The sequence below is a fragment of the Uloborus diversus genome, chromosome 10 (genome assembly GCF_026930045.1).
Source record: "Uloborus diversus isolate 005 chromosome 10, Udiv.v.3.1, whole genome shotgun sequence".
NCBI classification, from domain to species: Eukaryota; Metazoa; Arthropoda; class Arachnida; order Araneae; family Uloboridae; genus Uloborus; species Uloborus diversus.
Window position 1 is genome coordinate 11,657,044 of NC_072740.1, and position 26,438 is coordinate 11,683,481.

The 26,438-nt window shown below is 30.6% G+C and overlaps 1 protein-coding gene across 1 annotated transcript; it reads right to left on the bottom strand.

The window, feature by feature from the left end:
* On the bottom strand, nucleotides 1-25,473 carry LOC129231324 (translocon-associated protein subunit delta-like). Its single transcript, XM_054865613.1, has 6 exons — nucleotides 25,337-25,473; nucleotides 21,017-21,135; nucleotides 17,842-17,916; nucleotides 12,716-12,805; nucleotides 8,857-8,922; nucleotides 1-1,473 (listed from the first exon to the last, which is right to left on the bottom strand). The coding sequence occupies exons 1-6, from the start codon at nucleotides 25,392-25,394 to the stop codon at nucleotides 1,369-1,371; spliced, it is 513 nt and encodes a 170-aa protein (XP_054721588.1). The 5' UTR covers nucleotides 25,395-25,473; the 3' UTR covers nucleotides 1-1,368.
* Nucleotides 25,474-26,438: the final 965 nt, after the last annotated feature.

Sequence of the window (26,438 nt, forward strand, 5' to 3'; positions counted from 1 at the left end):
TTTAAGTTTTTGTTCTTTTATTGCAAATTTCATAATGACATTTAAAAAAAAAACAACTAAAGCATTAACTCGCATCAGTGGGCATGCCGGGAATAAGAGGTTGATCAGCATGTTGGGAAATTTAAATTTACAGTCATACTGGACAATTCAGGTTTCATTTTGTAAAACACAAAAGGCAAATTTTTTCGGGCAACTCCAATCACTAAGTAAACTATGACAGGATAAGAGAACTGAATGATTAGTAAATGAAAAACATAAGTTTACTAAATCAAGTATTCATCAACCTGTATCACATTCCACAATATCACAATGGGTAAACTTGCTGAATGAATTGAGGCAGTGAGAAGCAAAGGGATGCAAGTGGACATTTTCAAGTTTTGAGTAAAACACACATAAAGATTATGTTCTAGATAGGCTTTCATTGAATTCTTTTCTAAATTGAGCAGTACAGCAGCACCTACCAGGGCAACTAGTACCATCTCTTGCTCCAAGAAAGAGGAGAGGTTCACCTACCATTTGTACTGGTTAGCTCCAAATTTTTAATTTTGCCACTTGCATCCCTTTGCTTCTCACTACCTCAATTGTCAAATCTTTTGTGCATAGTGAAATAACAAATAAGTAGCAATACTTTACATTGTTGATTAAGGGCACCTTCAATGAATAACACTATCAAACCTGATGATGGTTATAATGAAAATGAATCAGGTTTGAAAGTAAAATAAAGGGAATAACAGGAGCAATTCCTTAAAGTTTTTTCTCTTCTGAGGTTGAAATATTTGTTAAATCAAGGACAAAAATATTTCAACAAGAAGTGAGAAAAAACTAATATGTACGATATTACTAATGGAGATCATGTGTTGAGTTGATCTACAATTTAGTTATATGCCAATAAAATGATTAACTCAGAAGCAATCCTAATTATTATAGCTCATTTATAATATTTAAAAAAATATTTTTCCACTTCCTTTTTAAGGGGCAAGCTTTTTTTATATTCATTGAATAGTAAATTCGTTATGTAAATGAAAAACACATTAATTGTAGGAAAACAAATGTATGCTTTGGTTTAACTTCATTTTGTATGAAGTTATTTGTAATCAAACTTTTCGTATCAAAGCAATAAAAATAGTTTTGCTGACTAATATTTTAACAAAACTAAAGGGCTAATTGATGATAATAATAAGATAATATATAGCTCTAACATTAAAAAAAAGTACACATATATTTATTACAATAAATTGCATATGTTTTTTTAACCTCATTATTTTCCATTCAGAAAGGAGTAAGCAACGATTATTGAAAACCTGGTGAACCTGAAATTTTGTGGCATGCCGACTGATGAGGGTTAATATGGTAAAATTTAACAAATTATCATGCAACAAGCTTAGACCTTTCAGAAAAGGCTATGTACCACAAAACTATGCTGAAAGCAGCAGCCCAAAATTCACTTTGAACGTATGGTCCATAATAAGAACCCTGAAAAAAAGAAAAATGCTATTTAACAGAGGCACTACATACATGTATTTATGAAACATTTATGTTACAATGAAATAGATATAAATAATGCATAGTAATGAGCAGAATATTAAACAGAGTTAATATATAAAGGAAAGTATATAATATGATACAGATAAATGCAATTAGTATGGTACATTACCATATTAAACAACATAACACAGATGAAAGTTACTGGAAAATTTGCACATTAAGGTATGTCATACACTATATGACCAAAATTGTTGGGACACTTTCAAAAATTCAATTTTAAAGATTTCTGAATAAATAAAAACCAATTGCTTTGTAACTTTTGTCACAAAACAGGTTTGCTCCAGCTGTCAATTTCCAAAAAAAAAAAGAAAAAAATATATATCACCCTTGCATTTCTGGGGTCAGTAATATATTGAGAAAAGCAAAAATGCCTTTTAGTCATTGGGTAGTTCGCAAAAGGTGGGAACAAAAACTTTGCTTTTGAGCCATTTTTAAAATTTTAGAATTTGAAATCAATTTTGCTTTTATTGCATAGCATGTATACTTAGAACATCATACACAAACATAAAAAGATAGCAGTGTATTTATAAATATTAATAAATAGCAAATTTATTGATCGGTCTGTAGGTAACAGATTTTGGACATACAGTTGTTCAGTAGGTAACAGATTTTGGACATCATCATAATGAAAGTTTCAGTTTTTGAACTTTTCCAATGAAAATTTCATCTATTTTTAAATTCTGCAATGAAAAATAGAGGATTTATGAAGTGCATGAATGACCTTATATACTGGTTTTAAAATAATAAAATTTTGTTATGGTTTCGTATAATCCGAAAAAAAAAAAATGCCAGTGCAGGTGATAAAGTCGCCAAAACCGACGCTGTTGGCGAAAACCTGAATTCCTCTCTGGTAACCCTTTGCTTATCGTACGCTGTGAGTTGTCGCCAATCGGGGTTTGTTTGGCGATTTTTGTCGCCTTTTTTTACTATTTGTTACGATCATAACTTGAGTTTCTACTGTTATTTATGTAATGTTTAGTGCATAACGTATTAATTGGCCAAAATACCAACGGATTAAAGAAATTAATATTATAATATCCTTTTTTATTAAGGTTACAAGATAGAAAATCATATTATAATATCGAATAAATGGACAGAATTATCGGCGTCTTGATCGTAACGCAAATTTGGATATCTCAAATATATGTTTAAGAAAAATGATTTTGCTTCAAAGATACTGCATTAAAACATAAGAAAACACTTTTAAATGATTAACAATTGATTTTGAGGATCGAAAAATACCTTTAAAACATATAAATCATATATTTAGTACTCAAATAATAGCATTGTCAAGATCGTAACTTTTGGACATACATGAAACTTCCAAGTTCCTTTTTTTCTAAAATTATTTACACAATAAATAATCTGTCTTTAATTTTTTAATTTGTAGAAAATAATATCAAAAAAATATTCAGTTTGAGATTCATACCCTTAATTTTGTTTTGAAACATTTGGAAATAATAAAAAAAATTTTTGATGGTACATTTGCTCAGTTAACGTTTTGAAAGTCCAAAATTGTGCCTTTTAGCAAAGAAAATATATTTTTAAGGGTATTTGAAGATCATTTTTTCCATAATTTATGTCAATTCTTGTCTCTATACAGTATTATTATTTAACTCAAAAATTTTTGAGTCAATTAAAATGAAAGTTATTTGGTGTTGAAGCTTCAAAGTTGAGGTCTGTGTTTGCTCCCACCTTTTGAGAACTGCCCCATTCTTCACCGTAAAGAGCTCAGAATAAGCTGTAAATTTGAGAAATTAGTTAGCTTTCTATGTACAATCATTTAAAAAAAATTTAAAAATTGTTTTTAAGTCTTTTTTCCGGTAGGTAAACTTAAATATTTTTCGAAAATACAATCACCGCCAAAAGTTACGCACAGAGAGGTAAAATGCAAAACAATGAATAAGTACTGCTTTGTTTGATAGTAAATGTGGCAGGAAAGGAGCAAATATGTTTATGCAATGAACACAATACAGAATTACATACAGTGAGGAAAACAATAGCAAATTTTCATAAATTAAAAGGTGACTTCATATTAGAGTCATTTACAAAATATTGTTTCAATTGAAACAAACAGCAAAAACAGACATTAATAGGGTATGTGAGCACCCCTCAACTGCATACAAAAGCGCTAAACCATGCTTTTTATAAGGTGATTAACCACCACAGAGTAAAATAAATCTCCTTTCTTCTGGTAGAGCAGTTTCCAGATCTGCGAGTGGGAAACATATACACACATTATGGCTGAAGGCATCCCAAAGATTTTCAATGGGATTAATGTCGGGAGAGTAAGCCGGCCAAACCCTCACTCAACGCGCAATACCCTCACTCTCCAGGTAGTTGTCAATGATGGTGGCTCTATGTGGAAGCCCATTATTGTGCATTAAAACAAAAGCAGGACCCACGGCTACAGCATACAACCTCACAGTAGGATCTAGGACTTCATCCTGGTACCATATAGCCGTCACAGAACCCAGTCTGTAAATGTTCAGGTTGGTGCAATACCCCAACGAAATCCCTGCCCAGACCATGATACTTCCACCCCGGAAAGCATGGTGTTCTGTTATATTCTGGGGTCAATTGGATGTGCCTTGTTCTCTCCAGACTCTTACACACTTGTCATCGGGTTACAGAGCAAATCTTGACTCATCTGTGAACATGACACTGCCCCAATCCAGTCCAACTAACATGTTGGTGGCACCACTTTAATGGACCCCTCTGAATTGGATGGTGAGAGGAACACAAACTTGTGGTACCCAGGCATACAGGCCATTCATGTGTAGCATTTGGCGCACAGTAGTGACAGAAATCGTCTCACCAATGGCCACTGCAACCATAGATGTCACACGGGTAAAGGTCGCTTGTTGGTTCTGCTTGGCTACAACAGCAATATATCGATCTTCCATGGGGTTCATAATCCTTGGGCGGTCTCTCACAGGTCTTCAGATAACTGTTTGGCTCGTTAGAAATTGTTTCCACAATGGTGAAATGACGGAGTGATGGAAGCCAAAGAAAAGAGCAACATCTGTGACTGATTGTCCTGCTTCAACGCATCCGACAGCGCGCCATCACTCAGAATCTTTGATTTGTCTTCTGAAAGCCATACAAACACGGCTGTCTTGAAAACAAATCATGCTAAAGTTTTAAACACATTATAGCGTCACTTAGAAGCAGCTCATGTAACCCTTCACAATGCAGCTTTCTTATACAACTGCCTTTTTTGTATATTTCTTGAAACGAAACTGTGATTGGCTGTTACTTAACTTATTTGCATACTTCTAACTCTGCAGAAAATTGCAGTCTCTTTAATTCAGATTAAATTTCGGAAATTTACATTTTCCTTTCTGTACTTAGCCTTTGGCAGTGAGTGTAATAATAGAAATAATGTTTTCGGGTGCAAATACATTTTATCCCAAATGCTCAAATATGAAAATAAAAAATTTACAACATACCTTATTGCCTGTTTCATACATCACTATTGTATTTCGCGTTATTTAATTTCTACCACCCATCTGAGTTCAGTTCCAGTAAAAATAAACAGAAGGGTTCATACTCAACTTTGAAAATTAAAAGTAAGGAGTTTTTAAAGAGTTTTGCAGGGTTCATTTTAGTTTTATCGGACAAGTTTCTTGTTTAAAGATGCATTTTTTAAAATATATTTCAGAAAAAATATGTACAACTCTAGTATTATTTATTTCTGCTTTCATACAAAACATTGAATGCACAAACATACTAAATTTATAGCAAAATATGCATTTACAGCTTCTTAGACTTGGAATCAAATTCAAATACAAGGGGGAGGGGGGGATTAACCATTAAAATATGCTTCATTTTGAAAATGAATAAAAATAAGTGATATTGATTGAAAATTTGTATTTTCTCAAAAAAAAAAAAAAAAAAAAACATACTTACAATTTCCTAACAAAAAAAAAAAAAAAAAAAAAAAGAAAAGACTTTAAAAATATAAAATAATTGCTGAAACAAGAATTCTAATAAACCGATTGAAGGTAGTAGAGGCCAAAATAACTTCCAACTATCAAAATAATTGAAATATTTACAGGATACAAAAAGACAAACTTCAAACCCAACGAACAATTTTTGGAGAAGCTTGTGTTTGATAAGGCATAGAAACATAAGGTTACTCATACGAGATTGAAATACAGAAAATTCAATTTAAACATTAGGGATCCTTTTGAAAAAAAAAACTGTACAAATCATTTTAATCTTCAAAATTGATCAAAATTTTGTAGACCATTTCAAAACTTTTGTGTGACTCTACGCTGATAAACATAGAAAACTGACTAGTTTTACGAATTTTTCTTCTAAAAAGTATGAAAATTATAATTCTAGGAAATAGTGGTACTACTGTTTAACTATTAAATTGCTCTTTCATCTATTGTATAAAATTTGTTATGTTTATTCACATTTTGTGATTAATACGTACAGATTTTTATAATTAAAAAAAACTGATTTAAATAAAAAAAGTACAATTTTTTTTAAATCCAAAAATCACAAATTTTGTCAACTACAGACGGTATGTATGTATTGAAATACTTTAAAAAGTTGAAACGAAAAAAAAAAATTCAACCAGCGATTCTGTACTTAACTTTCAGACATTTGACAGTCTTAAAGAGCATGAATTTCGTTATAAAAACTTTTCAATTTAATGATTTTAATAAAAATGCAAATGAACTTAATTTCTTTGCCTCTTCACAAGGCATAGTAAGCATCATAAATGAAGGAAAATCTTATACCCATAGCGGATGCAAAGAGATTGCAATTTTCAAAGTGAATGTGATAAAAGTATAAAGAACTGCACATAAAAGAATTTATTTAAGTAAATTATTTTAGAATTACATTTTAGAGCTCTACAATAAATTCATTATTAATAATAATCGAGGTAATTGAAGCAAAAATCAAAGTAAGCCAGCGATTTAGATTTTAACTTTTTGACTCTCATAAAGGACACGGAATTTGGCTTGAAAATTCTAATATTGTGATTTTTAAAGGAATAAAAAGAAATTTCATTTATTTACCCTTAAAAAGCATAATAAGCATCAAAAATCAGAAAAATTCGATTCTCATATCGGATACAAAGAGATTGCTTTAATCAAAATGAAAGCATCAAAAGTCTTAATAACCCGAAAATAAAAGAATTTTTTAAAGCAAAAAAAATTTAGAATGGTACTTATCCAAGTCTTTAAGATGTTATATTACTAACAGTTCGACATAATCGTCAGAATTTGGAAAAAAATTTGAGAAGAAAATAGTCTAACAAAAATATCGGATTTCTGATATTATCAGACGAAAATATAGAAGAGTTCCGATAAAATTAGGGATAACGTAATCACTCATATTGGATAGGCGACAGAAGAAAATCTTTAAGGTCATGAAAAATAAAAAAATAAGGAGTTTGTAAGGAGATAAAAGCAAAATTCAGGAGTTTTAAGGGCCCTTATTTTCTTTTCTTATTAATCAGGAGTTTATAAGGAATTAGTAAGGAGCGTATGAACACTGAAAAGGCTACATTATAAACCTATTTACGGTAAATGGAACAATGATGCATTATTTTTCTTCTGTAAAGTGTTTTTTTTTTTTTGCATAAAGCAGTTTTTTGGTGTGGAAAAAGTAATATGTCTATTTTTAACCGACTTCAAAAAGGAGGCGGTTATCAGTTCATACTATATGTATGTTTTTTTTGTTTTTGTTTGTCCACTCACAGCGTCTCACCTAGTGAACCGATTTTGATGATTCTTTTTTTAATGGATAGGGGATGGCTCAACTTAGGTCCCATTACTTTGTTTGACCATATTTGTTCTATAGAAAAAAAGTTATGGGCAAAAAACAATAAATTTCATGCAATTTCCCTATTAAATGATTAAATATAAAACCCATTGTTATAAAAGTTTAGTGCCATACAACAATAACATTAATAGTAATTGTAATGATAATTTTGAATGAAGGCTTCTCTGAAGCATGCATCAAATTTTTTCACTGTCATTGAGGTTAGGTTTGCCTCAACTATAATAGTATTTTTATCGTTATCATCTATGTAAATAACAGATGATCTGAGCTAAAGCTGCTATACAGACAGGTCGACGCATCAGCTTAAGTTTAGCCATTTTGGATCGGATTTTTCATGGTTGCACCGCTTGGGTTGGCACAGCACAATTTCGGGTTTCGTCAAATTCGCCGAAAATAATATTTTATTTAATAAATAATTCACGTGCCGCTAATAATTGCTCGCATTGAACAATCACCAAACGCGAACAGTCGCCAGAAAAGACAACCAATCAAACTCGCGCTCCGATCCAAAACGGCTGATCTTAAGCTGATGCGCCGGCTCGTATATATAGGGGCCTCAATCTGAGCTAAGTAAGGAGATACAGGATTGCATCACAAGCAACTTGTATGCTGTGAAATGCAAATTAGTAAGGGAAAACGTAATATTTAAATGGTTATAATTAAATTAACGCACAAATAAATTCCAGAGATGAACAAAGACAAATTTTTAGTGCCAATCACTTAAAGTTTAAGGCGTGTTTATAGTTTTTTTTTTAGTATGAAGCATTTTTATGAAAAAAATGAGGTGAAGTTTCGTGATGGTAACTTCTTACTATTCCTGAAATACATTTACACTAAAAAGAATGAAATAAAAAAATTTTGAAAAAAAAAATAGAACCGACTTCACAAAATTGCTCTAAAAAGTGAAAAATAATTTTATTCCTTAAACACCATCGATAATACTTTTAAACATAATTTTTGAAGTTGGCGCAAAAACGATAGATAAAATCATTCACAGCTATAACTCAATGCTTCGTTTGTAACTTTGGATGATTTTCTTAAAAAAAAAAGGAACAAAGCATGGTTACACTGGATTTTACTTTTTGTTTTTGCGCCAACTTCAAAAATTATGTTTAAAAGTATTATCAATGGTGTTTAAAGAATAAAATTATTTTTCACTTTTTAGAGCAATTTTGTGAAGTGGGTTCTATTTTTTTTTTTCAAATTTTTTTTTATTATTTCCAAACTGAGCATTTAGCCACTCTTATGCTTGTAAGCATGACAATTTGGTTTGAATATTTCAGAAATTCTAAATAAAAATGTAAGAAAATAGTTCACACATCATTGTTGGCATAATAACTCCCCCCCCTCCCCAAATTACTGAAATGGCAAGAAATATCTATACTTATAAATTCATTTTTGATCAATAAACATGATTATTTTATATCAGTTTTTTTTTTTTGTAAAAAAACTCGTGCTTCAAGGGGTTAAGCAAAAATTTATAAACACATTCAAGCTATGACTTACTGCATGATAAACAGAAATGGAAAATGCAGAAGGAATTCCAGAAATATCCTCTCCATTTCGCTGAGCCTAAAACATAGTAGTAAGATATGAATTAGTTAAACAGCAAAATTTGAGTCTTTACAAAGCATGGTCTTATTAAGTAAGGAACTATAAAAAAATATTACATCAATTAAGCAACAGTACACTCAAAAGACCCAATTCAATTTTTCATATCAATATTCTACACATAAAAATTTTATACAGTAAACCTTTACAATATTGTGCTTTTCAGGAGAGAACAGAAAGCTTGATGTATACAAAACCTTGATATAACCAATGTTATGAAAAGTAACTATTCATTTAACATTCAAATTAAATGTAAACCTACAAACAATTTCGTTTATTATCACATCAGGATGACTTTTTAAACTACAGAAAAAAATTTAGTCTACAATAGTTTAAGAAAAATGTATTTCAAATAGTTCTATTAGCTTTTGATAAGATAAAAATCCAAAGATGCAGCTTACAGCAGCAAATTTAGAGAAATAAAAACACCAGTTTTGTTCATTTCTTAAAAAAAGAAACTTTTTCTGAGGAATAATACTTTTACTTCAGTGATCTTAAATTTAAAATAAGGTTTAATTTACTTTTAAATATTTGGGAGATCCCAAAAGCGTGTTACTTCCAAATGAACGATATAATGATACATTACGACAAATAACAAAGGGTTTCTGCATTAATATGATGAACAAGGATATAAAATGTTTCATATATCTTGGTTATAATCCAACAATGGCTATAGAAATCATAGTACTTACGTGGCATTTGAGGCATATAATTATTGATGAATGTAAATATGAATTTCTGTTGAATGTAATATTTATTACATTTTAATGTAATATTTACATTATTGAATGAACTAAATATAATTTAGAAACATTTCTTGATGAAAATCAGAATAAGCACTGGTGTCCATCTTTATAACACGGTTAATTTGTACCGAGTAGTATTGAAAGCCTGTTATACGAGACTTTTTTATAAATTATATTTTTACTTATTTTAAAAATAGTTACTCATGTACATAAAATAAATCAGGTCAATATGCATCATGTTGTATCGAAACTTCTTTCGTGTTATATCCAAACCATGTTACATGAAACTTTGAAATAATGCAAATCAAGCAATGTGTACCATGTTATATTGAAACCAAGTCTTAAGTTACACATTTTATAATCGCCAAAATTTTGGTTCATTAAAACGTACAAAAACTATGAACCAAAGCATACAATAACACCACTAATCCAAAAATAGATTTGCTATAAAAAATACAACTTAATTCTTTTACACACTTCAAATTAAGACTATTATGCACAACAAGAAAAGTTTCTCTACTAAGAATGAAACACATATTATCAGAAAGAAAATCTGAGCTTTTCTTTAGCAATAAAGTTCGTCTGAGCAACAATAGTGAAACAAAATATGGAATAAAATAAATAGAATAATTCTATTTTATTTCATATTTTGTTTTGGCTACATTTTTTTTATTTATTGTTTGCTGAATTTAGTTTATGTTTAAGCCTAACATTATTTTCTTACAATTATGTTTAAATACAAGGGGAAACTTAGGCCAATTTTCTGCAGAAATCCTACAGATTTCTGCAAATATCTTAGAGCTAAAGATGTAATTTTGCAGAAATTCTGCACAATTTCAGCAGATTTCTACAAATTAGAAGGTAAAACTCCTGCAAATTAAGCATTATTCAGTTCAAAACTTGGGTAAAGTGTCGAGTTTTATGCATCATTTGCAGGAACTTTAAGATTTGCTTCAAATTTGAAGTAGTCAGCAAAATTTCTGTGAAATTACATCTTTAGTTTGTTAGAAGATGATTAGCAGAATTTGCAAAATTTTAGTTTTCATCTACAGATAAAAATTATTTTTGACTGCCTGCAAATGGAGCATGCCCCTTTAAGCACCCTGGAAGACCAATCCGTAAATGATTGACTGCAAGGGCTGTTTTTTTCTAAGCTCTGTTTGGCTATGGAAAAAAAAACCAGGTGAATACACAAAAAACATATTACTATCAAAAGTAAAGTACAATGCATATGGGTCATTTTCCCTAAACAGCGCAATTTGGACAGGGCAAGGAATGGCATTCACTGTGCCAGGGGAATGACACTTAGAGGAAATAATGCATTTTAATGACGATATTATAATTTATGTGGGAAAAGGAAACACTACTTTTATGAAATTGAAAAAGATCCAATGTCGTGGTGTCCAAAAAGTAGTTATTGTGGTTATTCGTTTCCCTTACATTTTACAGGGGAAGGACAACAGGGGAATGACAAAAATTAAAGTTAACTTATATATTGTCATAACTGCAAACAACAAATATCAATGTCACTTAAAGTAAGGGGGGGAAACTCTATACAAACAAGAGTCAATCATTCATTGAGCGATTATTACAAAATTAAATGAATTATCAAAGACAGGGTAATGACAGTCATTAAAAATACTTTAAATCAAGATTTAACTTGATATCACCCGAATATAGTCTACACCGTATATTTATTCAAAAAGAACTAATTAAGATAATTTCTATGATGAGACCAGAATTCAAAGATTAAATTATGAGTTAATACAACTATTACCAGGTGTGAGAAACATTCATTCCATTCCTCGACAGGGGAATGACAAAAAATCAAAGGACATTTTTTACTATTTTTTTTTAAATAACGCAAACCTTGAAGAATTTTTTTTTCTATTTAACAACATTGCATAACACTTCTTAAGAGGTTAAACAACATTTTCAGTACAAATATGCATGGCTTCCTGAATCTTTAGAGCTGATTTTGCTTTAAGGTGGAGGTAGGGACACACAGGGGATTGACATTTATCATGTCAAAAAATTATTTAAATGTATAATAATAATAGAGTGTTTGTTTTAAATTATTTTACAAACATAAAAACATGTTGTTAAAGCATTCTAGCGTCAGTTTTATTTCTATACTAGTTAGTTTGTTATTTTTGGAGCAAGGACAAGAATTTAACAGTTTAGAGAAAATGACCCATATTACTTCTCCACATATTCACCTTGATGATTTAAGCCTTTGTCATACCTGTGCACAAGCTTTTCTATATCCTACTCATAGAACATTGCTACCAATGATTGAAAGTGATTTTTGACGGTGTATTTGAGTTCCACTTCAGTTTGGATGAGCTGCCCCTCAAGCCACTGCTTCAAGGAAAAGATGAAAGTCACTTGGCGCTAGGTCAAGACAATATGGTGGGAGTTCAAAAATATCCCAATGAAATTTCTGAAGGAACTGTTAGGTTAGACGTGGGCAGTGAGGACGAGCATTATCATGAATCAGAACAGTTCCTGCAGTCAGCATCGCCTCTTTGTTTGTATTGAATAGCTCTCCCTAAGCGTTTCAAGGTTTCACAATAAGAATCTGCCATAATTGTTGTTCCCTGCTGCATATACTCTAGAAATAACGCACCTTTTTGATCCCAAAAGAAAGTTACCAAAATCTTACGGTTATTAAGGGCTTGCTTGAATTTTATGGGTTGATTCGGTGAATTAGTGTGCATCGATTGCCTTTTCGTTTGGGGAGAATCATATTGAACCCATGTTTCATCACCTGTCATAATGGATATCAAAAAATCATTTCCATTGACTTTTAATGCTCAAGAAATGACAAAGTTGCCCCCATTCGGAGAGTTTTGTGATTATCAGTCAACATCCTTGGGACCCCGCGAGCACAAAGTTTTCTGTAGCATAACCGTTCTGTAAGTATAGAATGTAGGAACAATCTTGAAACTTCTGGAAATTGCATCGATAATTAACTTATCATGAATTTTTGTATTATCGCATCATACCTTCCTTAGAGATGCAAAACCTTCTTCATCATATATTTTGATATTATGCTGGCCACTTGAAATTTTAGCAGGATCTTCTGACCAGCTCACCTGATAGAATAGAAGATAATTAACAAAGTTTAAATATTATAGTAGTTTTACTTTCAATTAATTGACAATAAATATGAAATCAATAAACAAAACAGTTGATTTCAAATGCAGAAGTAATGTGCAGATACACAAGTTTGATAAAAATAAGCTTGCATGCCTCGTAGTCTTTTTACAACAATATAAGAACAATAAATAAAAGAGTTTTCAAAGACAATTGAAACTAAATAAAAATGCATAATTGATGAAAAATTATGCAACATTTGTATACCAAAAATAATCTAATTTGATTCATAAATATGTCTTATAAATTTGGTTTCAACTTTATAAGAAAGAAAAAAATAAATTTTAGATGCATTTATCATATTTTTGTGCCGATTTTCACAAAAAGTATTGGATAGATTAATATGTGTCGGAACATCAAATTAAATAGCTCTTTTCTGTTAAAAGAATTAAGCATTATAATATTGGATAGTTTATCAAAGATGAAATGAAGAGATTTTTTTTTTGTCCAATATTACACAAACCTGCAACTAAAATTGGGATTACAATGAATGATTCACACAATTAATTTTGTTATATTTGTGGGTAAAGTAAAAGTGAGCACTAAAAATATACATGAATCTAGTCTAATTAAACAACGGCAGCTGTTCTGATTTACCATAAAATTAATATATATTTAGCATGTCATTTTCAATTGTTTGATGCATAAATTTTTTTGTAAATAATAGACTTACAAATATTTTGAAAAGACCTTCTTTCTCCTAAAATAGACTTTTTGCCCATCTATTTAAGTCCATTTGTGAAAAATCTTGAAAAATCTTTTAAGAAAAAATGATGCCATATTTGAAATCAGCACACCAAATAGTAAAAAAGTCACTCATTACCATTAAATCACTTTTTCATGACTTGAATTTTGCAAACCTGTGTAGTGAGTAACATTATATAACATTTTTGTTACATGACTTGCAATAGAAAGAAAGGAAAGAAAGTTGTGCATGAAAAAAAACTTTACTTTATGCAAGCATTCACTCATATGAACTTACTCAAAAAGTTATGTGATGTAAACTTTTTTCATGCATAAAAAAAAAAAAAAAAAAAAAAAAATTGAAAAATATCTAAAATTTTCATTGTCATTAATGTTTTTTTTTGTATCACATGATCTGAAAACTCAAGAAATCTGAAATACACTTAGAATAAGAAATTTTGAAAGAAATGTAGGGAGAGAAGGGGAACATAATGTTTCTTTTATAATTAATAAAGATGGGCAATTTCTTTTGTTTTTAATGATCAGTTCATTAGATTGATTGTTCATTTTTTGACCTGTACACTGAACTCATTTATTTAAATGCCTTTTCATTTTAAAAAGTTGCAGGTAATGTCCCTGCAAGAGTTGCTCACAGACATTGAAAATTGTTCATTGGTTCTTTTAAGGAAAAGTAACTAAAACTTACTAATAGTTAGAAAATATAATATAAAATATAATAAAAAATTAATCAAAATTTTTTTTATTTAAGTTTAGATGCATAAAGCAATTATAGTTCATTTTGTAAGCTATTTCTCAATAATGGAGTGGTAAGACATCTCTGTTTTTCATTCCAAAAGTCACAGGTTTGATTCTTGCATGATACAAAATTCAATTTCATTTAATAAAAATAAATAAAATTTGTATCACATCAAAAAAATTTTAAACTGATCTTTTAGAAAAATAACAAAATTAATTAATAAAAAAATTCTGAATAGAATCCAATAAAACATTTTGCAAGAGAAAATAAAACAAAGAAATGATTTTGAATGTGTTAAGAAATATGAAAAGACATAAAAATATCTAACAATTAAGGAATTAAATAAGATGGAGAACATAATACAAATAAAAATAAATATCATTGCTAAACAGAAAAGTCGTTCATTTTTAGGAGAGTGTTAAGAGAGTTAATTTCTGATGAGATACGGAATAAGAAAAATTGGGGTGGAACCAAACCAAACAGTACACCAGAGATCTACTGTACTAGTCCCCAAACAGAAGTCTTAAACAGACCAGCCACTGATGCAAAATTCAGCAAACACAAATGGAAATGTTATGAATTTCCCAAGGTTCAAGCAAATGATGACTAAAGAGTTCAAACCTATAGGCAGAAAACACTTTGCAATCACACAGAATATGAGTAACAGTTCCCTCATAAAAGAATCCACCCCTGAAAGTGGAATCATTACTGACACCCATTGTCTCAAGGTGCACTTTTAAAGTGCAATGACCAGTAAAAAGATGGTCTTTATAAAATTATTTCTATTAAATCTTAAACGCTCTATTGCCCAACTACTAGGGCAACCTTTATAATGCTCCTTAACCGAACATTACCTATCCAAGTTAAACCAGTTATTTTAGTAAAAACATCAAAAATAGCAGACCTAATCAGATTCTTAGAGATCTCAATTGCTGATTCACAACCAACAAAAGGAGTATCATAATCTTTCTTAGCAAAGTGATCAGTTATTTCATTACCTTTGACACATGAGTGCTTAGTTACCTCACAGAGAATGTGAGGTAACTATCTCATCTAATTCAGCTTTGCAAGATTGCAAAGCCTGTCATAGCATTCCCAAACAATGTGACACCAGTAAAACCCTATTCAGGGCATTTAGGGCAGGTTGACTATCAGAACAGATGTAAACACATCTATTCCCATAGCTTTAATTCAAACACATAATGCACATAAAAACATCAAGATAGCATAAACCTCAGCCTGAAAGACAAGAAGAGAAAAACAGGCCAATGGACATGAGTATTCAATACCATTGCTAGGACAAAAAGGTGCAGCACCTGTTTTCTTGTTCATTTTACAACCATCAGTAAACCAGAGAGTTAAAGTTTTACTATGATGTACAGGAGCATCTCTCTAGTCAGTCTGAGAGGGATGGATAACCAGGGATATCAGTAGACTTTATCTAAGTTTTAGGGGAATTTAAGGAACATTTCAGCAAAATTAATAAAAGACTTTATTTAAGAGCAAACAGGTAGCATGACCATAGTTTATTACATAACTGACTAACGAAACAAAAAATAGTTTATCCCTCATAGCATAAATTCAAGTACTTCCACAAAGAAATAATCTAAACAAAAGAGTGATAATAATTTTAAGTAATTATATTAAGTAGTCAGAAAGTAATTTAATTTGTAGACATCTTTTCAAAATTTGTTCTGTTCACTTTCAAAGATAAGCAATTCCAAGTTTTGGCAATTAACCAGCTCCTACAGATATTAAATTCTGTACAAAAGTCATTTCCAAAATGTCTTGCCTACAGCAGTTTTCTAGTTTTTTTGTAAAGTCTTTTATTTGAGTTAGAGCTAAATCCATTTTTTTAAACTCATTAATGTTTTTGTTGTTTCAACAAACTAGATTTTTTTTTCTTTTGGTAGTTGATTCCTTTTCAAAAGTTTATTCATGAGTAATAATAATGATGAAAATTATGTTAAAAAACAGGATTTCAAACGCTCCTCGATCACTCAACATTGTTGGTCCTGCAACCATTTTTTTTTCATTTTTCTTCAGTCAAAATTATCCGTGGTTGTTCTTCCACTTATAATTTAGATTTTGGGAAAAGTTACTGCATCTGGAAAAATTCTACTTTATTAGTGAATGATTTGTCGAATTTGCCCCATTTCTCTACACTTTCAAAACCTTTCCTTTAATTAAAAATATTTTTTGGTCTATGACGTTTTCCCTAGGTACAGATGTCCTTGCTGTTTTCTGCTGACTTCATGTTTCCGGTTCCGGCCACCTCCAGTTTTATTATTTACTCATCCTTATCTAACTTTTTCTCATTCACTTGTCCCTCATTTGTCCTCTGTGTTCCATCATTTTTAATGCACTGACGAAGGTGTATGGTCTTCTATCCCCGAAAGAGCTGTTTACAGAGCTTCTTAACTCTTTTTAATTGATTTTATTGTACAAAGTTCTTGACTGCTTCATTTACATACTGTAATTTTTTACTTAAAAAGTATCATTACATAAAATTTGATAACATAAGGCGTTTTTTAAAGCAGAAAAAGTATACACATGGCGGAACAAAAAATTGTTAAGCAAAAACTCTTAAAAACTATAAGAATAACTTATAGGTAATTTAAATAATTGAAATAACAATCAAAATTTTGTATGGATTGAAATTTTTGAATGAACTTGATAAGCTGACGAATCTAGAAGTTCTATACACACAAAAGAAAATCAAGCAAGGTTGAAACTAATAGTAAGAACAAAATAATATATGCCCATGTGATGAAATTAAGTAGTAAATTAAAATGAGCCAGTTTTACAGAAGCGGATGCAAACGGATTTCGAAACTCGTACATAATTGGGATAGATGTTTAAGATACAGCTAAGCTGACTAAAATTTCACAGGCATTGTGTGTTTTTCACATAGAGCTGTAAAACATCTGTTTTAAACATTGAATCATTCATTTTTCAGAGGAAGAATCATGAAAGATCTTTTAAAATAAAAAGTTTTTTGAAGAGTCCAATTTTTAATGAAACATTTTGTGAAATGATTATTCATCAGATTATATGTCTAATGAAAAGTTTGTTTTTGCGATAAAATACTTTGTGAAGCATCTCTTTCTCCAAAAAGAAAATTTAAATTTTCCTGAAGAGACCATCGTAAAATGTCTCAATTTTTTTTTACAAACAACATTTTAATACACTTTTAGGAATTTTTGTGGAAATGCAACCCTAGGATAACTTGGTAAGTCCTGCTGAAAGCATAATCATTGCACATATCATCCCTAGGCAGGCCAGAAAAAGGATGCAAATGTATTTTGCTATCAACATTCTTTCAGGAGAGATATCTAAAATAGGACTTTCAGTGACCTGAGCACTTAAGCCTCTTTTGATGAGATAAAAAACAGAATTCACCAAATTATAGTTTCTGGAGCAAGTAGTTATGAACATGAATTAAAAACAAAAACTCAAAGTTATTAAAATATTTCTTTCCAACCAAATTTCCACAACTCAAACCAATAAAAAATGAGAAAAACCTGTACTTACTTGATACTTAGTACTATCCTGAGATTTGACAGCTGGAAATGTTTTTCCATTTATGTCTGCATAAAGAGTTAAATCCTACAGTAAACAAGAAAAATAAGATTTGGCACTCATTAACACACTAAAGTCTGCACAACTGTTACAGCTGTTTATGAACATAATCTTGTTTCCTCACACAGTTCTTCTCAAAATTCAGAGCATTAAATATAAATTAAAAAATTAATCAGCTGGTAGTAGCAAAAGAACATGAATTTATTTTCAGATATGTAAATCACGCATACAGTCGAACCTCCATATATCGAACTTCTACATATCGAAATTTTCTATATATCGAAGTACCAGCAATTTCCATGTCCATTACATAGAAAAATTGTTTCTATATATCTGCATTTTTTTCGAGATATTTGTAGATTTTTTTCCACTTTAGACTCATGAAAAATGAAGGTTAGGGGAGAAAATTATGTTCACTAAAGGTTACTAGAAAACTCACAAGGAACCTAGGGGTTCGTTGTGAGGGGGCGTGTAAATAAGTCGTTGTTCTGTTCTGGAGTTCTTAAATTCTCTCAAGTTTATTTCAAATCTTAATTGCAACCAGTAATACTGTAAAATCAGTTTCAAGTTATCCCTATTGTCAATTGCTTATCATTCCTAGTCTTTTTAGTTTCAGTGAAAATCATTCAAGTTAAGTAGATTGTTTTTTTACTTTATCTCGGTTACATTGTCAAAATAAATATCCCCTAATGTTGTGAATCAAGTTGAATACCCGAAGAATGAATATGTATGAAGGCGAAAAATGTCGTTTTTGGAAAATTTAGTATTTTTGCAAGAGGAGTTCCTGCTATTATGAGAAATCAGAAAACCGTAATGAAAGTACTTAAACTTACAGAAAACTCACTTAAAAACATGAAAACGCATACAGTTTGCGAAAATTTGCTTTAATTTTAATGCTTTAGGAGATTTTTATGATAAAGTAAGATCGTTTCTGTAAATCAAAATTTCTATATATCATTTTTTTTCCGGCAATTTGCTACTTCGATATATGGAGGTCCAACTGTAGTTTCATCAGCAGTTAAGAGGTTAACACGTTTTTTGAGCAAATCTCTATTGTGGATTGACAAAACTTTTATGTAATTCAATCAACCAAATTTATTAGTATAATTCATACCTAGCATATTTATTACTTTTACTTACTTCAGTTTAGTTTTGTTTTGTGGTTTATGTAAAAAATAGCTAATTGTGGACAGTCTCTCACCATCCAACTTCTATTTTAGAATCATCAAAATACAATTCAATAGATATTAGATACCTTTGTAAAATTTTACAACATTCAACTGGTATCTTGTATAAGTTACTACACATACTTCATGAAAAAGAAGAATGAAAGTTATAAATTGCTACCTTTCCTCCATATACAGTATGAGACCCCCATTTCAGAATCCCAAAATCGGGAAGACCCAAAAACTGGCACTTTTTTCCCTTTAACATTAAAGAAAAAAAAGAAAAAAAAATCCAGCTACTTGTTTCAGTTTTAAAAGTCCAAAATTGTTAACATTCGGCATTTACTTTTTGAAAACACAGTGCTTTCAATACAACCCTTTTTTTAAACCTTTGCTTAGATAAGCATTTTGCTGTAATTATGCAGCAATCTTTTAACATCCCCTTTTGATTAACAATACTTCTTTTTTTCTTCTCATAAGAATGCAATACAAAGCCTACTGAACAAAAGTACAAAAGTATTTTTAGAAAAAATATGATTTATTTATTGTATTAATCGTCATACTGGATAATAATAAAAAGCAACATCTGTGGACTGTACGCCACTGCAAATTGTCTCCTACTTTTGTTTTAGGATCATGAAGTATACTTTCAGTCAGATTGTTCAAAATATAAAAGAAATTTTGCGCAACATTAGCAAAACCAGGGAAAACATGACAAATACCGCAGAACAAGTAAGTTTTCACTATTTTTTGAGTCAGAATCCAAAATTCAAAGGTCACAGTTCCGAGTATTCCAGATTTGGGGTCCCAAACTGTAGAATCAAATATTGATTATTTTAACTACTCATAGTTGATTCAATTTTCAGTTCATTTGAAAATTCATCATCCAGTTTTCCACTAACAAGGAAATTGGTCTTTTTGAAACAAATGCTTATTTGTGTGTGTTTTAGAATTTAAATGCATGGATAACAGTAAATAGCAAGTATACCAAAAAAAATGTATCTACAACTCATTATCTTTCTTTTTTTTTTACTTTTTTCAACCTGTTGTTGCTACCATAGATGCACATGTGACTGAAACTTATTGGAGATCTAAAATCTAATGTACCTTTTAAAAAATCAAATACACAGAACAAATGATCATGTGCTAGCAAATCAAAAAAATTGTTAACCACTGAAATGTCCAGATACTTTTGGCTATTTAGTGTACAAGTAGAAAGTAGACTTTATAAAACTTCCACTAGGGAGGGACTCAAGCCAGACTGTTCAAATTTTAAACAAAAATTGGGGTTTGGAACAATCTCACTAAAACAGTTAAGCTGTTTGAAAAATTTTTAATTTTCAAATTGAATTTTTTAGGCAGCAAATGCATTTTTAGGCTCATTTTGAAATGTGTTACAAAACTCTCATAAAATGAGTTTTGATTGTAATATCTGTTCTGTTTTTTTATATTCTTAGGGAAAAAATCGTAAAAATCAGCAAAGATACATTTTTTCATCTCAGATTTTATTTATTTATTTTTTCATATCCTACTATTAGTTCACACTTCCCTATACATATTTTTATATCTTGTGTAAATTTTCAATCATTAATAAAATACCTTTTATTCATCCACTCAAGTTTAAATCCTTTTTTTAACTTGTAGTGGATGACACTCGATGTTCATACAATTTTTTCAAACATTAAGTCATTAATTTAATTTAATTAATGTAAGAATCAATTAAAGTAGTTTTACTTAGAAAAATGAGACATGTAAATTTGGGAAACTACATATTCACAGTTTTACAAAAACAATGTACTTATTTTCACAAAAGCTGGACCCACCCTGGTTAAAAGAACCTGATTTAATGCTGATTTTATTTTCAGAAAATGTTCAGTTTCATGATTTTATAATAACAAGGCCCTACCATGAAAAACCTGGACGGATCCCTGCATAAATACCTTTATGAATATAAGTGTTACCTTAACATTTGTGTCACATTTCACAGAAAATTCTGTGATTAAAGCAACATCAGAAACTACCATGCCATCTACTGTAGTATAGGAAGTCTCTTTGACTGTTGGGTTTCGGCATATTTCACCTAAAATTTAAAGTTCATACATAAAATATTTATTTAAGAAGTAACTGAGTGAAAATATATGCATTAAATTTGATAGAAAAAGCACCTTGATTAAAACAATACGTGATAGACAAGTTACAAGCTTTTTTTTTTTTTTTTTTTGCTACCTTATTAGTGGGTCTGGTTGTATAATAAAGTCAATGACCATGTAAAACAGATAGGGCGAGAAGTGGTTAACTTTATATTTCTTAGACAGTAATGCTTTTGCCAACATTTGTTAATTCATACTAGTGAAAGAGTGAGTATTAGTATCATTTTGTTTATTGGGTGTCAAGATAGACTTGGAAAAAGAAAAGAAAACTTTGGACACTTTTCAGTACACAGTACAACTTTATTTATCTAGACTAAATGTGACTAGAGGCAACCCAGATAATCAAAAAAAATTCAGATAATCTGAGTAGAATGGTTAATAAGCAAAGCAAATCCTTAAATAAGTAGACATGTGGTTCATAAGGACAAAAACTATACTTTGCAGCACAATTACATCAAACTGTTTACAAAACATATTAAAAAAAAAAAAAATTTTTCACATAATTTCTTAATAAAGAATTGATCTACTGTCTTCTAGTTCAAACATGTATCATTTAAATAAAAGAAGGGTCAATCAAACAGACCCCTCCAATGATGTGACCTTTTGGAGGGGTTTGACGAAATTCAGACAATTTCGGACCAAACATAGGCCAGATTTGGACTGAGTTCTTGGGGGGGGGGGGAGAGAGAGAGCAATATTATTTGTAAGCAAGGCTGGATTTAGACTTCACATGGCCCTAAGCTATTTCAGATCTGCAGTCTCTTTTGTAGTCCGGACAACTTTTCTGTCAGTGGAGAAAAGGGCCATTTTATAAAGCCCCTCACCTCCTACTATGCTGTTGCCTTTTTCCTGTGATACTTGTGCTGTTTTGTTAATGTGTTTTGCCTGCTGTCCTTCTTAAATTAAACATATGGGGGGGGGGAATATCAGGGGTGTCCACCTGGGGGGAGAGGGGCACCCTTGGAAATGGTGTCCCTTTTAAATAAAGTATAGAACATCTTTAAGTTTAGGAGGTCTGGGAATTTTTGAAAATAGATATAAATTTCTGCATTTTGAAGCCTTATAAGGTATCATTGGAACTACAAAACTGTTGGAAAAAAATAGGCAAAATACTCTTTTGTAAATTACGGTGATGTAAAAATTGTTTCTGGGTTGACAAATCAATGACAGCAGTCCTCAGAGAGAAAAAGCAAGGGAGAAGAGAAGATTATGCATTTTTATTTGCTTACATTGACTATCGGTTCAATCCGCTTAGTTTTTGCTCATGCCTCCAACTCACCCATAAATACAACAATAAATTAAAAACAATAATGATCAATAGTAAAAAAATGCTTTAAAAGAAATGGTGTACATATTTAGAAAATAGGTAACAAGAGAGTAACATGCTGCCCATTTGGACAATTCAGAATTTATACACTTGATAAGAAATAAAATTGAAGCACACTTTGCTAATTGATTTCAAAGACTCATCTGATCTTTTCCAAGGATTCGAGAACAATATTTAAGGCACTTCATTTGCCCTTTCCAGTCTTTGAAATTTAGTACAAGATTGCAAGGGTGCAGAAAATGTTTTTAACACCAACATTTTCCCCAATCTATATGAAAATTTCCCCCAAATTTTACAATATGCTTTATGTTTCAGATAAAAATTCATTCCTATTACTATAGATAGAGATAATTTTCGGTAAAAAAAAACAATTGCATCTTTAAAGCTAGTAGAATGAACTAATAGCTTGTAGAACTCGATATTTAAAAAGCAAATTAAGTAAATACGTGTAATATTTTTTAATAAATGTGAATTTCTATCCAACAAATAGTTGATGAAAATATAGAGTGGTGCTGCAAAAGAAAATGCATTCAAATGACACTTGCAGAAAAAAATTGGAATTTTTCTTTTTAAAAAACCAAAGCTGCAAAATTTCCCCAAATGGTTCAAATTCCCCCTGATCCTAGATCGCCGGATCGGACATATTCTGCACCCATGCAAGATTGCAGTCTTACAGTATTGTTCTAACTTTGTAAGAAACAACTATTTTAAGTTGAAAAGAAAACATATATATATATATACAGTGCAGAACCTTTTATCCAGGAACCAAAAAACCGGGAAACCAGAAAACCGGCAACTTTTTCCCGCCATTTTTTAAAAATAAGCATTTTTGGTAATTGTTGAAAAATTAGCCGTTTTTTTTTTTTTTTCTTGAAATACCAAAAAGAATATGAGCGATTTCTTAATAAACACCATATTACTCACGTATAACTCGGAAAAATGTTTGCAAACACCAACTTCAAATGGTTATCTTTTATGCGGATCAAAATTTCCGAAATATTTTCTTGATAAAAAACTACATTCGTATGTCTGAAATTTTCGTCTTTTATTTTAAGTGATGGCTAAGGAAATGAATATTGTCGCATTCTAATGCAGTATTTTATTGAATTAAACGCGTTTAGCGTAAGTGACGTCGCGAAAGTGCGGGAAACGTCGAAAATCAGATTTGCGAATTTTCCGGATAGTTGATCGTGAATTTTAGAAATCTATTAAACGCAAGACTATTAAAGCTGCAAGAACTCATAAATCAAATTTATGTTGATATTAACGAATTACAAAAGCATACATTATCAATAACTACCGTAATCGCAAACACAAAACCTTTACAGAAAATTTTAAAAAGAAAAAAACATGATCATGAAAGCGAATTCTTTTTTACACCATAGTAGAAAAATCGCACATTTAGGTTCAAAAACTTATTTTTTGCCCTTCCCTTCATTTTCTTTCGTTTTAAAACATCGAAAAGCGGTGGATTTTTTTTTCTTCCCCAAACAGAATGTGAGGGTCTCGGGTATTATGAATAACTTAAGTTTTTTGGTGTTTAAATTATTCTCTCACCTTTAGTTTTTAATATTTCGATATTTATAAGCATTTCTGAACTGTTTTCTTCTTCTTTTAATATGCATAACTATTTATTATAGTAATTTAAGTTTTACAAACAATCGGCCAATAGCGTTTTTTAGAGATCCAGAAAACCGGAAAATTCACATATCCGGGATAGCGATGGTCCTGCACTTCACGGATAATTGGTTCTCTACTGTATATATATATATATATATAATAATAATAATAAAAGTGAAAAATATTGAAAAGACCACACCAAGAGCCCATAGATGTGCAACGCATCAAAGCTAAAAAGCCAAGTAAATATAAAATTAAGCAATCAGAATTTCAAATATTAAACAAATTATAAATAATAAGTGATGATAAAAAGGAAAAATGCAAACAGCTATTAAGTAGGAATAGATAAAGAGTGAACCCCTGACGAGAAGTACATCCTATATTGGGAGCCACCACCACCCCCAAAAAAAAGAGGAAAAACCCTTTAAAACAACTCCTTCTAAAAATTTCAATGCTGAATCCTTTCCTTGTTTAATAAGGTTTCACCAATCTTTTATAAATAAAAGGTTTTATAGAAAAATATGTTCGAAACACTATTTTTTTTTCTACATGAGCTTCATAAATAATCATAGCAAATGGATACTATACGAGATTAATTAAATGTTACACAAATATTTAAGAGTTAAATTTAGCAGCACAAACTATTTCATGTCAAAAGTTTTTTTTTTCTTTTTTTTTTGGTCGGGTACATAATTCATTCATACTTTTCACCAGCCAGAGTTCATTTCTAATCATTTCTCTATTAATTTTATCATTTTGTTCGAAGTCGAAGTACACTCTTATTTTTTTCTTTACACAACACTGCACTTCTTAACCAGTGATTAGAGTTACCCATCATGATTTACCCCCCCCCCCCCCGGTTGAGACCCGGGTTACTGATTGTATGTCTTATTCCAGATGGTTTTAGATTACGAAGGTAAGGCCTTAATAAAAAACGCAGACTTTGAAGACTTGAGGCCAACAAAATTACATCTTTTTTAGATCTATATTTCATTCATTCTCCACTAAACAAAATCTATGAAGCGGTTGGTATCGATACCTTTTCATCGCTAATATAATGAGCATAATTTTTCCCGAATGGAGAGTAATGATGCTGCTTGATGCCGGTAAATTAAATCCGATTCAAAAAGTTATTTTCATGATTCAAGCAAAATTTTAAAATTTAGACACCGTAAAATGCTTACCAAACGCTAAAGTTACCAAATATAAGAAAATCGAAGAAAAAACAGTTATTTGCATCATTTTAAAAATTGAACACGTAGAAGCGTAACACAGGAGTTAAATAATTTTAGCCACGAAACGACTTCTGTTTAAAATGAAAACAAACAGGAGTATCATGCTCAGGGAGGAAGAAAGGAAAGAGATAAAGCATTACTATCTAAAAGTGGCAGCATCTGGTCACTTTTCTAGAGGGCGCTGTAACATGGTGTACTCCCGACAATCGCAGCAGATCAATGTAATATGTGTTTAATTTCGTTCAGAGGTAGTAATTAAAGCAAAAAAAAAAAATAACACACACACACAAAGTGGTAGTAATAAAGGAAATAGGGCACTTACTTTATAGAAAATATTCAGCTCATTTTTTAATTCCAACTTGCCGAATTCATTTGCTAGCTGAAAGCTGCTAGCGAAATCGTTTGCACTCTACGATATTTTGTTTATTGCGAATTCGGAACTCCAGCGCTCGAATACGCTACCTTGCGGTGATTTACAAAACTGCAAATGAACCTAAAACATTGTCACGTTGCGTTCCATGTGCGTCTGTTGACGTAAACACAGGCAGTTTGTTCTGAGTATTTATTAACGCAATCGATGTGTCTTAGTTTGCTTTCAGCTACAGAAATTAATTCGTCCCTTAGTAGTATTCTCGAGCTCCTCAAAATAATGTTAGTTTTCATTATTTCCTTAATAATTGGTGAAAGTGAAAATTCTGGATTAACAAACTTGGATAACGTTATACAAGGTAAAAAATTTTATTGTTTTGTATGAATTTGTAAGAATATGGGGTTTTTTTATTCTTAAATTAATTAAACTTACCATATTTTACAGCAGCATTTAGTTGGAATGGACAGTATGCAAAATATTTTCTTGAATATATTATCGTAGAACAAAATGAATAACCGAGAAAGAATTTACTTTATTCCTTTTATTCTCAGCTGAAAGGTTTCGCCAAATTTGTTTAGGGTTATAGTTTTTAGTATTGTGCGAGCTAAGTATCCTTGGCGAGATTTCGCGTTTTTAGTTAAACCATTTTTAATTTTTATCATGAGTGGAATAAAATGATAG

Coding starts and splice junctions, on each gene's coding strand:
- LOC129231324 (XM_054865613.1), bottom strand. CDS start 25,394: ATGATGCAAATAACTGTTTTTTCTTCGATTTTCTTATATTTGGTAACT. Junction 21,136..25,336: donor TTTGGTAACTTTAGCGTTTG/GTAAGCATTTTA, acceptor TTTAAATTTTAG/GTGAAATATGCCGAAACCCA. Junction 12,806..17,841: donor AGGATAGTACTAAGTATCAA/GTAAGTACAGGT, acceptor CTATTCTATCAG/GTGAGCTGGTCAGAAGATCC.